Source organism: Larus michahellis, chromosome 5 (genome assembly GCF_964199755.1).
Source record: "Larus michahellis chromosome 5, bLarMic1.1, whole genome shotgun sequence".
Taxonomy (NCBI): domain Eukaryota; kingdom Metazoa; phylum Chordata; class Aves; order Charadriiformes; family Laridae; genus Larus; species Larus michahellis.
The window spans coordinates 64,051,588-64,067,487 of NC_133900.1; the positions used below are offsets into that span (position 1 = coordinate 64,051,588).

Here is a 15,900-nt window from a genome sequence, read left to right on the forward strand (position 1 = left end):
GAACCTAGATTAGAACAAGTTACCTATCTATAAACTTCGTTGTGTTTATAGATAGTTATTAAATCCTTGCCTGCAATTGAGGAGTAAGTTGACTAGTGCCTTTAGGTGTATCTGGTTTTTGTGTTTCTGAACAGCTGCAGTTGTTAAAAACTTAATTATCTGTTTCTAGTTCAGTATTAGACATTTACATTTAATTTACCATTTCTCAGAAAACTGATGATACTGATTAAGCTTTAAGTCATTGACAATCCATTCAAATGCCACTATTAAACTAGGTTATCTGCATGAAACATCAGTAAAACTTATATAGATTTGATTGCCATTGCTGTTATTTGTTTCTTAATGGCCACCAGTTACCCTTGCTAACATTCTGATTTTAGCAGAGCAATGGTGTTATGTCCATTCAGGCTGGCATTCAGTCTGGCAAATGTGGAGTGGACAAGTTCTATGTGTTTCTCCTTGCATGGCAAGTTTCCTGTCGCTAGGTCTGATTTTTGTTACTACTCTGGCTTAAGCCTAAATAAACAACTAGATATATATTTTCTTGTGTTCAGCTGGAATTATGTAGCAATGCTCGAGAGGGATTCCTGCTCAGTGTGGCAGAAAAGAGTGTTTCAGCCGTGGTAGTTTCTACCGCTGTTGCTTGTCAAAGATTTTCTTGTATCTCTAGTAGACCTATCGATCCAAAGTTGTGGAATAATCTGAAAAAAAGCACTGAAACATCTGGACAATGAGGGTGTTCTAATATTGCCATTTGACAGTGCATGCACATGTCAAGATTATCTGTTGAAAGTTCTATGATTACTGTATTTCTTAAAAGGAATATGAGCACATCTTTAAAGAATAGCACAATGCTTCGATCCTCCAAATTAACTACACAACATATCATTGTTCTCAGAGTTTTAAGACTATTTATAGTTTCTAGCAGAGAAAACAGACACTTAAAGAGCCTTTACAGAAATTAATTCTGAAAATCTCTAGCTAAGCTAAATTATTTTTAATTTTAAAAAAATCATATTTATTTAAAGAAATGGATTTGCTTTCATAACAAGGCAATTCTTATGTAAATATCACAAAGCTAGTATAATGTAGTTTTATTTACTTACGCAGCAGAGACCTCTTACAGAATTCTGCACATAGCTGTGAGTTCAGTGGGAGAGCTCCAAATAGGAAATAATTAAATCAAATTTGGAAGCTTAGAAACAGATGGTTTGTACCAGCCTGGGAGCCATAAACTGAAAAGGAAAAATATCAGGGTGGAACTCTGTGGGGTTGCCTTGGCTGCTTCGGAAGAAATACTTTATTCTTGCTAACTTAATTTCCCAGTATCAGTTTCATTCCACTGATGCAGCTGATCTTGGCCATTACATGCCCAGGGTGAAACAGAGCTAGTTAGTATTAACTCTGCAAAGTTCACACATAATGCAGCTAAGAATAGCTAGGTTTCTGGACCAAGTTTAGTGCTAAAACCATCACTTCTTGATTTAGAACACAAATACAGACACTTCATGCTCTTATGGTCAATGTGGTGGAGGGAGGGCAGGTTTGTGGTTTGGAGGTCTTTTTGCCAATCGGTTTTCTGGCTTCCCTTTTTAAAAGCAGCCATTTAAAACTTTATTCCCTTTTTGTTTGTCTGTTTTCCACAGGGCTATTGGAGCAAATCCTCTGTATTGTGATTGTAACATGCAGTGGCTATCTGACTGGGTAAAATCAGAATACAAAGAACCTGGTATTGCACGTTGTGCTGGTCCTGGAGAAATGGCAGATAAACTTCTTCTCACAACTCCTTCTAAAAAATTTACCTGCCAAGGTATTGTTGTTGTTTTTTTCTCTTTGAAGTGTCGATTTTGAATTTTTACAAATAGTTGAGCTGTGAAATAAGAGTCCCGTGTGCTCTAAATACAGTTATTATAGCATCTTCACCAGCCTTGTCATCATTCCTCCTCATATTAGGGATGTAGCCATTGGTTCCATTCAGGACCTCTGTTTATTTTAAAGACTTCAATACCTATTGCTTTTCAGATAGATGGAGAACAAAGTCTTTGGACTTGCAGTACAGTATTCCCCAGCACATGGATGTACAGAGGTACTTGGTACTGTCTCAGTCATGAACTACAGTTTAAACGTCTACAATTCCCTTAGTCCTTTTCCTTCAGACTGTTTACAGTAAAAACTGTAAATACATCCATAATCCTTGCAGTCTGCAATTAATTACACCAATATGTCCAGAATGCTTCCTTTGATATTCCAGAAGAAAGTATTAAAAAAAAAAATTAAAAAACAAAAACCACCCTGTAGATAAAGGGATGTGATTACCTCTATAGAGGTCTCTTTCTAAAATGTTGTTATATGGGGAGGTTTCCCAGGGTTTGGACCAAGACTATTTATGTCCATGTTGATACCAATGTTGCTGGCATTTATATCACAACTAATATTATTGTCTGTTAATTCCTAGGTTCTTTTTCTGGCCCTTACTATTTTTTTTTTTGGTTAAAAAAGTACCTTTTTTACTCACGTGGAGAGAGAACTTGGTTTGTTTTATCGTTTAATCTTCCTCTATTCCATCCATTTCTGCCTTCTTAAATATGTTGAAAACACAGAAAACTTCTGCTGTAGCTTCATTTTTCATGGTCCTGATTTAGAAACATTGAAATCCCCAATTGAAAAAAAATAAAAACCAAACCAACAAAATTTACATGTCCTTATACTTGTAAGCTGTTATTAAGTTTATAGTTATTTCTGAGGCATCAGATAAATATGATTTTAAGTCTTGTAGAAGTCTCGCAGTCTAGATAACCTTCAGGCTATTTTGACTTACTCATCTCTTAATGTATCTTCAAAGGTGAGCTTAATCGCTTTGTAATTTTTTCCATAAAAACACAATGGGACTTTGTCGGAGTTTGTCTCATCCAAGGTTGTTCTTTACTGCATGTTCATCCTATTTAGTCTTCTTAGGCTTTCTGTCAAAAAACTTTTTTGTAAGCAAAAATCACTGGAACCCATTTTGTTGGTTGTGGCACCAATGAATTATCCCTCCCTCCAAATCCTTCTTGCAGTTTTTCAACAGTACATCTCTGAGGTCACGCCAGTGTTCATTGCACGCTCATCTGCTGCAAAATCTCTTAGTCTGATTTCAGATATTTGCTGGCCAGGCTGATGGTTTTCTCTACAAGCATCCACTGAACATTATTGCAGATATGCTCTTATTACACCCTGTTGAAGGAATATAAGTGAAAGAATATTTGCATGGACATGAAGGACCTGTTTGGTTATTTTCCAGCTCTGTCAGTTTTAAAAACTGTACCACCCCTGCCTAGAATCATTGTTACATTTCTGTCAGACAATCCAGAAAATACATCTTAGTCCCCCTTGCCCACCAGAAAATATCCTTTATATTATTATGCAGGGTAAGAACTGTATTTGTTTCACTTCCAAGAGTGGAGATCTGGTATTATGGATACCTTTGAGAGAAAATAATTTTCCTGCCACTGTCCTATGAAGATGCTCATAATTACAGATTGCAAATCAGCAGCTTTTCAATGACATGATGGCCCTGTAAGACATTATGTGTCTGTTACTCAAAGATAAGTAAATTTATCTTTTGCTTAAAAATGAACTGCTGAATAGAAATTAGGAAGATGCTATATTCCTATTAGAACCAAAATTTCAGGCTACGAGTGAGAGGACTGTTTTTGGAATATCTGTTGATGGTCTGCTATTGTGTATATATTTACAGGAAAAGAGTAGCGTGTTATTCCCTCTTAGCAGTACCTCTGGATTCGACTGAAAGTGAAATGGATGCTTGAATTTTACTTACATAATGAATAGTTCCCAGTGAAAATGAGCATTTTAAAATGAAGTCTCATATCAGTTATAAAGCTCCATAAAATCACTGTACCTTACTCTAATTTTATGAATTTTTTCACTCCAGGAATCATTGCTTAGTATTTTCTTCTTTCAGCTGTTTTTCTACATTTATGGGTGTTCTTTTCTTTTTTTATGTGGCCTCTAACAGATTCTCAATCTTTTACTTTTGCCCCTTTACCATCCATGCCCTGCTTCTAGAGATTCCAGGGCCTTGTGGTTTTCTGATACCAGGTAAGGTTGTAAGTAGATCTGGAATGGATCATCTGCTTAAGAACGGACCTTCTGACCTTCCTTTTGTGTACCTCAAGCAAACTTCTTTCCTAAGACATGCATGTTTATTGTTTGTTTTCCCCTTTGATGAATTTACAGCTGACTCTTCATGATATATCATTTAACGTATTGTATGAACAGTTTTGTTCTTTCAAAAGCCTGTGTTTGAGGTCTGAAAAGTATCTGAAATGATCGTTTCCACTGCATTGTACTAAAATCAGTGATTTAATTAGCAGCTTTAGTATAAGTGAGGCAGTGTAGATACTGATTTTGAGGCCATATGCAAGAGAGAACAGGACTCAAAAAATGTCAGAGCTCAAAGTTTTTCTTGCAACAGGTTTATCTAGAAGTTGGTTTTGGGAGGGTTTGTGTCATGTTTTTCTTCAAAAATAGTAGATAGCTTCATGTGTGTGTCTATGTCAGTAAAATACAGTTAGGTTTTCACTGTTTAGAAAAGAATACTGCATATTTTTTTCTTTTATTTTAAGGATTTTTTTTCCAGTTAGGGCTTATTCAAAAATATATATGTCTACATATGAAAAACTAAACAATTCTTCTTCGTATACAAGTCTTTTAACACATGCAAGCAGAAAGAGGAATGGAATGGTGTAGTGCAAATCAAAATAGGTTCCAGAACTGCCTTTTCATTAGACTTCTAGTAAAAATATCTGGAACACTTCAAATTTTTGATCTTAGAACTGAAGAATGATGAATCAAAATGTTATTTTTTATTGGATACTACATATATAATAGTTTGAAATAAACGTTTACAGCACAAAATCATATACAGTGTTGTTTAGTATCTTGTTGAGACTTAGGTTCCCATTTTCTGGCTCTGTTTTGGAAGTGAAATTTAGATTGCTAATCTGTTTGGGAAAATAACCATAGTTACTGAATATTTTTTAATTCATGCCAAATAATTAGCATTTTATTGCATGAGAAGTAGACAAGAGGATGTGATGTTCAGAATAAACAGTTGACTCAAGGAAGCATAGACTTCCAAGCTACAGCAGTGTTACAATTTATTTTTTTTTTTTACAGTATGTGCCTCTTGCACCTTATTTTTTTTTTCACAGAACCTCTTAATGTACTCTAGCAATAATCAGCAATAGTCTAGAGTACACAGGCAGGGCTTTCTAGATACTATGGTGTTTGTTTCAACTTTTATACCTCTGCTGTTTGCTGGTCTAACAGAAACTTTAATTAGGTATAGATTTCTCTTTCAAAATAAGGTAATAAAGACAAGAATAGTCAATGATCCATACAGATTGTGGCTTTGGCAATCTTATCACAGATTACCGTGTTCATCCCTTTGGATTTGCCTGCAAGCTGTGACATAGAAGGAAACCAGCAACTGCAGATTTAAAAAAAAAAAATTTAAAAAAAATTTCAACCTCTCATTGTTTAACACGCCCTAATGAATCCTTATAATCCCATGGCTTCCTTCCATGCCAGATCCTTTACAATGGCTTATCTGAGATTAATTCTGTAAAGACAGTTAAGAAATCTAAGTTTAAAAAATACAACCCCAAAGCCCAATATCTCAGTAAAAGTGCCCTGTTAGCTTTGGGAACTTTGCAGTCTGGCTCTTTTTGTGTTAAACCTGTTATGGAGCAATCAGGCAGTTCCACCAGTAGGTCTCAGGAGTTTGGCGTTTGTGTCTAGTTAGAAGAAAACACTGGTTATTCCTTAAAATGTGCAAATCACTTGTGGATAACTGAAGTTTATTTTTGTAGGTGAAATTAAAATTAAGCTGGAGGCAGTAATGTCATCAGGCAATAGAGCTGGCGATAGTAGAGATTGTATGTTCATCCTCTTAATAGGCATTTGGACAAGTCACACATTTTCTTTTACAGTGATCAAACTTTTTTCTATCGCAAAGTGTATGAAAATGAATCCTTATTTATATACAGGTGATTTCTAAGTTTTAACAAAGAACCAGCGATTTCTTTGACAAAAAAAGAAAAAGACAAAACCAAAAAACCCCAAACAAACAAAACAAAAAAAAACGCAAACCAACCTGATGGTTCCTAACTTGAAAACTCATCATGAAAAGGCTGTATTAAAATTGTAAAACAACAGCAAAATAAAGAAATATGTCAAATATATTTATATAATAGCGATAAGATTTATGTAAGCCAAAGCTCTAAGTCTAGCTTCTGAAACTTAAGGTTTTGTCAATATTCATTTCTGAATTCTGTTGTTATAATCATTAATATAAGAAACTAGACTGCAAGCATAGATTGCAGCCCTCATTTGCACATAGATTCACGGTACAGTTTGCATTATTTGTGGGCTCAACTAATGCAGTAATGCACAGAACTGTGGCTGACTCCATGAGGGAGCAAGGAGCAATCCAGAGCTATTTACAGTGAGATAGCTTGGGCAATGCAGTTTACATTACAGTTTATAGATGTTCACCCAACTTACAGGTAATTTTAGTGGTTCATTTTGTCATCTCTGTGATCCTGCAGATAAAAAATAAATTAAAACAAAAATACATTCAAAATAGTGTTCTCAGTAAGACCATCGAGGGAAGGATTGCAAAATGTGATAGCCTTTTTTCTCCTGGGCAATTTTTACGTCCTAAAGAGACAACAGCTGAAATTGTATTCTTCATTTTGTTAATACAAAGGAAAGGTAATTATCATGATCAGAAATGTACAGATTTCAAAGACTGGGGATATGGAAATGGCTTTAGAGTCAGCTTCTTTTTTTTTTAAAAAAAATGATAATTAAACCAAAAATCCAACCCCAAATTTATTTGGTCACGTCAAAAGAATGAAGGACAGCCCAGCATTCCATTCATATAGAAGCACCACAAAGTCTAAAATATAAATTTCATTTTAAAATTTAAAGCAACATGGCAGATATATCCTGTCAAATATAAATTATTAGTTGATTGTTTCTGACTATCCAATTTCTATTTTTAAGGGCCTGTGGATGTTAATATTCTCGCTAAGTGTAACCCCTGTTTATCAAATCCATGTAAAAATGATGGAACCTGCAACAATGATCCAGTTGACTTCTACAGATGTACTTGCCCATATGGTTTCAAGGTAGGTACTGAATGAAGAGAAAAAAGCTTACTGAAATGTAAGCTTCTCCTTATCAACCTTTAAGTTTTTTTTGACTCCCTTCAACTAGTCTTTGTATTTTCTTCTTAAATTATAATTGTTGTTCCCTGCATAGGGTCAAGACTGTGATATTCCCATTCATGCTTGCATTAGTAATCCGTGCCACCATGGCGGAACTTGTCATTTGAAAGAAGGAGAAAAAGATGGTTTCTGGTAGGTTATTTTTAATTGTAATAACAGGATGAAAAAAACACTGAGTTTTATATGCTGAAATAATTTTGGTGTTAGTCTTTGGGTTCTCTGTGTTTGCTGGTAAGTGCACCACAAAGGCAGATTTTTCAGTGCTTCTGAAGTTTTCAGAACATGTCATCGTCCTTGGAAGGCTTCTAAAGCTTTGAAACTGTTAAAAACAATAACAAATGATTGTGATTAGTTGAGGCATATCAGGTCAAGACAACATAGTATTGACTTCATTATGCTAATTAATAGCTAGCTAGTTCCCTGCTGAAAAAATCTCACAATTCATCTGTTGTCGTCTGTATTACTTCAACAGACAGCATGTAAATGATAAAATGTAAATCCCAGTGAAACAGAAAATTAATGATTCATTTGAAACTCACTATGCCAGCAGATAAACATGCTGTGAGCGTTTTTAATCTTGAGTTATTTAATCACACAGTACAATTACTCCAGATGTACTTCATGAATTATGAAATAAAGTTCTTTAGCATTCTTATGTGAAATTATTAGTCATTTAATAATCCAGACCTCAAGCTTGTTAGAAACGACACTTCAAAAAGATACAATTCATTATCCTGCAATTCATTATGACATTATTCTTATTTTTAAATCCAAATTCTGCCCAAAGATTAAATAGTTTTCTATTAAAAATTAAGTGTATACATCTTAATATTATGCCTCTTGAATTTGAAGTGATGTAGTCATGCGTCAGAATTTGACCTTTTTCATTTATTTGTTTAAACACTACATATTTTGAAAAGCAAAGCACTCTCATATGAAAGCTGCAGAAATTATAGATAGTGCATATTACATGAAAATGTATGTGTAGTCATGTTTAGGTGATCTTTTACATTTACTATCTATTTTGATGTATTGGTTTTGTATAAACATACTTAAAAGTAAAAAAAATTACTGCTTCGAAGACTTTATACAAGCTTTGTTTTTATATATTGATGCATGTATTGTGCATGGAATGTTAAACAGAGCTTTATATTGGTGCTTTTAACTGAATGACGGTGGAATACTACTATTACATCCTAATCCCTGATTCCAGTCTTTTCCACATGTTTAAAACAACAAAAGCATCACTTTCCATAAGAAATATAATCTAATTTTATAATATATAGGTAGCACGCTTTCAAAAGGAATTTTAAGTGACTTAAATTAAGAAGCTCCTTAAACTAAAGATTAAGACACAAATTTAGAAATTTTTTTTTGTAATTTAAAAGTATGAAAAATATTTTGGTAACATTTATTATATCCTTTTTTACACTATATCAACCACGTTCCTTTATGGGATCATGATTATGAATTATTGTACCTATTAATTTTAGAACTTCTTGTCTGGTCTCCCCAACTAAAATGTCCACGTGGTTAGTTTTGTCTTCTGTATTACAGGTGCACTTGCGCAGATGGATTTGAAGGTGAACACTGTGAAGTAAATGTTGATGACTGTGAAGACAATGACTGTGAAAATAATTCTACTTGCGTGGATGGAATTAATAACTATACTTGCCTTTGTCCACCTGAATATACAGGTAGGAGTATAAGAGAAAGTACAGGAAAACGAAGAATTGCCACCAGAACAATATTATTTTTCAGTTTGTAGGTGAATTAGTAGCTACTCTACAATTGACTTAAAGCCAGGTTTCCCTCCATATTTTTCACCTCTATGGTTCGTAGTCAAAAGTAGACCTAATGACCACTCATTAATTCCTTTGTTAATTTTGAAATGACAGCATTTTGATATTCAAAAGATCATTCAAAATGCGTCCCTCCCTACTGTTTACCTAACCCAGACACCCCAATGAAGAACCTCTGTACCTGCAGAAATCTGAAAAACACTCTGCTGTTATCCTGTATACCTCATGTTACTAACAGGCCAGAAAAGGATCTGTCTGCCAGTAAGGAACTGAATTTGGCACCCCTGGATGCTTTCCTGCCCTCCGTTAGAAACATTAATGCAGAGTGTGATGCCTTCTGTTCTAGCACACACACAAAAAAAAGGAAGGATCATTAAAGAGTGTCTAATTATTTGTTTCTATCAGTTGGCGGCCAAGCCAAAGCACTCCCTTCTCTTTAAGACAGAGGGTTTCTTGCTTGCTGTCATCATCCCTGTGGGAATGGAGGATAGTTAGAGCAGCAACACTGGAGAACAAGAAGTAGGATCTATTGTTTACATTGATCTGGTTTATAGTTTTACTAACTAGACGGATCTATTTTCTGTCAGCTGGTTGACCACTAGGAGAACACAGAGCTTTAATTCACAAAACCATGATTTGAAATGCATAAAAAAGAAATGTAAAATCCACCATAACTTGAGAATTAACTCTACTCAGTCATCCTATATCTTTACTTTAATCGATCAATCAAATTGGAGCTCTGGAAAACTGAGAGGAGAGGTGAATTCCTGAATTAATTTCATTTATTGAAAACACAGCTAACTCCTTTTTAATCCAAGGTATTTCCACCATTAGTTCTACAACCTACTGGATTGCTCAAATGTTTTAGGGTATTCAAATTTAAAGTCAATATTTAAACCTTGGAAACCTGCAGTGAGTGGAGATGATAGAACACAAGAATAAGAAGTACAACTTCATAATTTAATATATGTATTCATCCAGTACTTATGCTGGATTAATGTTTGGTAGAAATTTCCCCATACAGATTAAGCTACAATACCTACAGCAATACAGGTTAAAAGTATAAGTAGCCAGAATAAGGTATTTAATAATAAGTGGATGGTCCAGGTCTGGAAGAACAGACATAATCTTCTGCTTAGACAAAATACTGTTTTGCCAAGCACTGATACCTTAATACCTAAGAGCAATTGACAAATCAAGCCTTAGAAACAAATAACAGGTAACAGCATCAATAAGTAAAGACAGGTGTTTGCTATTTCTCCTATAACTAGTATTTCAGCTATATGTGAGATAACCTTCAGCTCCCCCAGGGTCAGTTGCTATGTCCTTTAAAAATGGGATCAGATATTCTACTGTGTAGGCTGGCAGAAAGCAAACCAAAGTCCCATCAGTCCAGTATTGCTGTTCCGTGGCTTTGTGCTAAGAGGTTTCATAGATCCATTGGATAGTGTACAATTCATTTGCAAGTGCATTCTTCTTCTGCAGCTTTGCAGGTGTTTTTACCTGTGTCATTCATTTCTTCATTTTTGACAGTGCTCTAGGTGCATTTAACTGCTAGAGTTGATAACTTCTTGTATTCACAGTATGCCATGGGGGGGACTGTTTTGTATTAAATATGCATGGAGTGGACACAAAGGCTTGTTTATATGTGCTAGCCTAAAACTTTGATTAATTGCGCTGTTGCATTTCTGTAATATTGTAATTGAAATGTACATTTTACATTTACAACTGAAACGGCAATCGTAGCATTACTCTACACATCTATATGGTTAGAGCAAAAAGGAGAGTGTAAACATCGGTAACGTCTTTGATGTTTGTATTGCGGTTGTACTTCTTTAGTCAAAATACAAGAAAGTGTAGTTTTAATTTGATTCATATAATTCTAAAAGGACAATACTATGAGTTTGCATGGCAAGTGTTTTGTTTGCTAACTGTAATTCTTTCAGAAAAAGAGAATCACTTTTGCAGATGCAATGACTGCTCATAATCGCTACCAAAGTCAGTAGGTCATGTGAGTAGGTGAGAATCTTTTCACCAACTCGAAAATAAACCAAAACAATCTACTTGTAATCAGTAAGTTTAGCTGTTCTGTTTTTTAAAAAATGGTGAGAATTTACACTATCTCATCGGATTTTTTTCAACATGTTATCAAATACAAAGACACGTGTATTTTTAAAACATACAACACCAGAGCCTCAACTCATTTTATTGATGTTGGGCAAAAATTGTAGCAAAAGTTCAGGTTTTTCAATCCACAGGATACTACAGTATGCTATCTATCTTACAAAGCATCTGAGGATAGGACACAATGGGCGAGAGCATAAGTCATTTTTGAGATTAATTGTAAGGAGAAAATATAAAACATTGAGCTAGTCAAGAGGTCTTCATGTCCATCATCCTTGATCTTGCATAATAGTTAAATAACCTTCAGTGTGAAGAATTAAACTGACAGTAGCCTGGACACATCAGGATCTAGAAATCGTAGTGTTCAGAATAAAACGTAATCCTACAGTTGCCTCAGGTGTGTACGAGGTAGCAAATTATTTCTAGGATTTTTTTTTCTCTGGCCTGTAGACTGATTTGACAGATAAATAACAAAATTGCTGTCCGGTATGGATACATCAATTTTCATGAATGATTTTCATTTTCAAATCTTATGTAAACGTTTAGATTTTGGTATCTGTTCTAACAGGTTAAAATCAGATATGCGTATTGCTAATGTGTTTTCTTATGAAAGGTATTTTTCACTAAATGAATTAATGTACTAGCTGGGAAAAGTAGGTTCACAATCAGGAAAAGAGGCTAATATATTCAGTAGGAAAAAAGATTTTTAAATTCAGAGAGACTTGTCTCTAGCGCAGAAAGTCCCTGAGCTGTAAATTGTTGGAGACTGGGACGGCATCCCTACCAGGAAAATACCACCATAGGCTTGTCCAGTTCTCTTTTCATTCTGTTGGCAATACTTCAAATTGTCTGTGTTCAAGATGTCACAGCATATATGTACTGACTGTGGAAGTGCACCAGATCACAATATTTTTCTGTGTGAATGCTTATCTGCAAATACGCTTTACATTTCAGTAGCAGAGTATAAGGAAAAAGTCAGCTGAAACCTGCTGGTATGAAATGTAAATCATTCTTCTCTAAAGTTTTGTTTACATGTGGAGGCCTAGTTAGAATCTCAAATTAACTCTCAAAATACATATAAAAACTACAAAAACTGTTGTAAAGAATGTTGCAGTGAAAAACCAAACAGACACTTTTCAACTTTTGTAACAATCCCTTCAAAATAGACACTTCGCAAGGGCGCACTGTTGATTTAAAACCAAACAATTAAAAAAAGCTTATTATGTTGTTGCCTCAGAATCAGTAATCCATTTTTCTCTGCCTCAGTTAAGTTTTACAGTTACCTCCACAGTTACAGTTGGCAAGACAAAGAATGGTATTTGCACTATACGATGAGCTTTCTTAAAATCACAGACTGTAAGCGTGAAACAACAGTCAGCAAAAGGAATCAGCGGACACTCAGGGTGTCTGATGAAGCCTTGAGAAATAAAACATTTAAAATACCCCACTATGTCCTGCACTCTTTAACCTTGCTATTCTCTTAACATTATCATCTCCTTTATTTTAACCTCAGCCTAATAAACTTCAGGTCATTTTATGTACATTCTATAGGTTACAGATGATCATTTCTCTTGCTCATTATCATCAGCCATTAGATCACAGATCTAATTGATCCAGAAGTAAAGCCTTTCTTATGCCACCAGTGGCACGTACTTCTTACCTTTTCTGTTTGTTTTGCTCTGCTGTAGGTGAGGCTCTGAAGCTTGCTTCATTTTGCTATATCAACCTCTCTGCTGCTATAGTTGTGCATTAGCTTAATGTGCTCTGCTGTTGTATTACAATGTAAAAAGTCTCTTGTCTCTTCTGTCTTTGTCACTGCAAGCTGCTAATCTGAATGAAGTGGAAAAAGGTCAGTTGTCTTTTAAGCCTATTTTCACTTACTTTGGTTTCTCACTTTCCTTTCCTTAAAGGTGCATGGATTTCAGTTCTTACAAATGATCAAATAAATCGTATATAGGTATAATTTAGAAAGCTCACTGCAAATCCTCAAATTAGGCTCTTGCTGTGAATACATGTCAAAAGAATGTCGTTGAAGATGCAAATCACTGTGCAGGAGTACTTTAATACTACCTTCATTGTCTTTTTTTCAGATGTATTAAAAATTTGTGCAGACACTGGTAGAACTAACAAAAAAGTTTACGTGGTGATCTTCTGAAATCTTTCTTCTCATCACCTTAAAGACGTATCTTGGTTCCATTTTAATGTATTCTCTGTTGTATAGCACTGTCTTGCTTTAATTTCTTCATTAGATTATGGTACTGGAAAGCAAGCTGGAGTATAAAATGGCAATCTTCTTGCTCGTCATTTCTGTGGCCTTTTTTTGCTGTAAATACCTAAAGAAACTGAAATGACCACATTAAGCCGAGGCTTTGGTACAAGAAAGGTAATAGTGGAGAGATTTATGACAGTAACTTTGGGTGGTCCTGACTTTAAATTTGTTTTAAAGTCTCTGCGTAACACCTGTCTCACTAACAGAGATAAACCATCTTCTGTACAATCTGATCATCTATACAATCTGGGAGCTAACATAATCAGTGACGACATATTTATGAAGTTACATATTTAGTTTTAAAAGCAAATGAATCATCTTGTGGAGTATTTGCCATTAATTTAACTTGATAAATATATTGTGCAGTCTATAAAGCAATATAGTATTTCACTAGGAATAAAAATATGTTCATTATCCATGAAATAACATGTTGAGCAAAGCTGCAATTATACCATCTATGTTGATTAAGTTAGACATCTGATGAATAATTTCTTACAACTTAAACTCAGATCCCAAATTCTCTCTGTAACTGGCAGAGAGAACTGGACATCTCCAGAAAGTTATTCCAACCACAGGTGTTCCATACTTAAAGCTGTATTTCATTTAGACCTGTTGCCATGTTTGCATTTTATTATTACTTATCTGGACATCAAAGATAGCCTCCTGTTTTTCTTTCGCCTTGTCACTTCCTGTTATTTTTTCTACATTGTGCTGTTGCTATTGCAGTACGAAACTGGTTGATTTTGTAAAAGAGTACTTGTCCCTAGAAAAACAAGGAAAAGTGCAGTCTCAGTATAAATAAATATAAAAGTTGAGTTCTTTGTTATTCTCGGGTTTAGTCAAAAATAAACCAAACCAACCAACAGACAAGCCCAAGCAGATTACGATAACTAGTTTGACATCTGTGATTCATGGATAAAATTTTGCTTCGTCACTGATTTCCAGTAGCGTAAATTACAGAATTTCAGGATTTACTTCTGGAAATTAATAGAAAAACTTAATTTCTATGTTCATGAAAAATAGCTTTTCAGATGGAATGTAAAGGGAAGAGGCTACTATGAAGAGACTCCAGTCTCCATTTCAAGTTGAAGCAGCTGTTACCTGTGTATAATTAGTCTTCTGATAGTCTAAATGTCTTTTAATGTGATTAAAGGCAATGAATCCTAAACAGAACTGTATTCACTGTAAATGTATTACACAAGTGTGAACTATAACATATTAAAATTATTGATTATATCAAGAACACATTCCTCACAAACAAATTATCAAACACCCAGTGGAGGTGAACTAAGTTCAGCACCAAAATTAGGCAGATATGTATGTGATACATACTTGTATTAGCTTGCCAGCTGAACATGAAAGTTATTAACGGTCTATAAGTTGCTTGGAGGATCACTCAGTTTTATCATGCCAGACATGTTTTGAATTGTGACAGTAGTAGGGGAAAAAAAAAAAAGGGAGAATTTTAAGTAAAATCATCTCAGTTTAGGCAAGCCATAGACACAGATAGATATATATATGTTTCAAAACTTCCTTACGTGGCCTTCTTGCTACTACAATAAAGAAGTTGAGTTATTACTTTCAATTCGCTTGGTAATCAAATAATTACCTGCCTAAAATTTAAGCATGCAAGTAATCAAATGCAAATCATGTCATATCAAACTTGATAAAATGTTTTATTATTTCATTAAATTGAGACTATAATCTTCATTCTTGTAAGAACTACACGTGTTATATCTTCTTAGAATAGAGATACCTTTGCTACTCTTGCTTTTCATCACTCATTGTAAAATTTTCATCTAGCTTAATATACTTCAAATGACTATTCTGTATTAAAAGCTCAGGTATTGAATTAATTTTACTTCATTTTCATAAAGGGGGCATATATGTTATATCCTTGACAAGCTGAGCTACCTGCTACTAGCTTGATCCCTGCCATTACTAATTCTGGTCTATAATCTATCCTTTTGTTTTCCTTAATTGTCTTAAATCTTACCTGCCTTAAAGTTACTATTTCTTTGTTGTTGCCAAACGGCATATGTAAAACTAGAAATGTTAGACTAAATAAGCACCACCTTACACTAAGATCCATAAGCATGATGGATGGGTGAACAGAGTTAAGCAATGGTGAAAGATAGGAACAGTCCAGCAATTAATTGGATCTAGAGTTTGATCCAATTTCTTGGATCAGATTTGTGGTTATAAACTGCATCCTACAGTGCCTGTGAACTTTTTTTAATTGTAAGCAACTTTGTCCCTCATATAGTAGATATTTTTATTTGCCTTTTCTGAATAATGAGCTCAAGACTTGACATAATTTATGTGGTCTTCTGTTCATCAAACTCAAGACTTCATAAAAATGCAGCACTTTTCTGTTTGTTAAATGGCACTGACATTTCCCAACCACTCC

The 15,900-nt window shown here is 34.5% G+C and overlaps 1 protein-coding gene across 6 annotated transcripts in view; it reads left to right on the forward strand.

The window, feature by feature from the left end:
* SLIT2 (slit guidance ligand 2) overlaps positions 1 to 15,900 on the forward strand; it is a 265,875-nt gene that overhangs the window by 220,749 nt on the left and 29,226 nt on the right. For 3 of the 6 annotated variants that reach the window (XM_074587691.1, XM_074587696.1, XM_074587692.1), the window contains 5 exons: positions 1,647 to 1,810; positions 7,072 to 7,196; positions 7,330 to 7,427; positions 8,853 to 8,992; positions 13,044 to 13,070. In XM_074587691.1, the coding sequence (XP_074443792.1) occupies positions 1,647 to 1,810; positions 7,072 to 7,196; positions 7,330 to 7,427; positions 8,853 to 8,992; positions 13,044 to 13,070 (554 nt within the window). The remainder of the gene's footprint in view (positions 1 to 1,646; positions 1,811 to 7,071; positions 7,197 to 7,329; positions 7,428 to 8,852; positions 8,993 to 13,043; positions 13,071 to 15,900) is intronic. The other 3 variants (XM_074587697.1, XM_074587693.1, XM_074587695.1) reach the window with 1 other exon arrangement.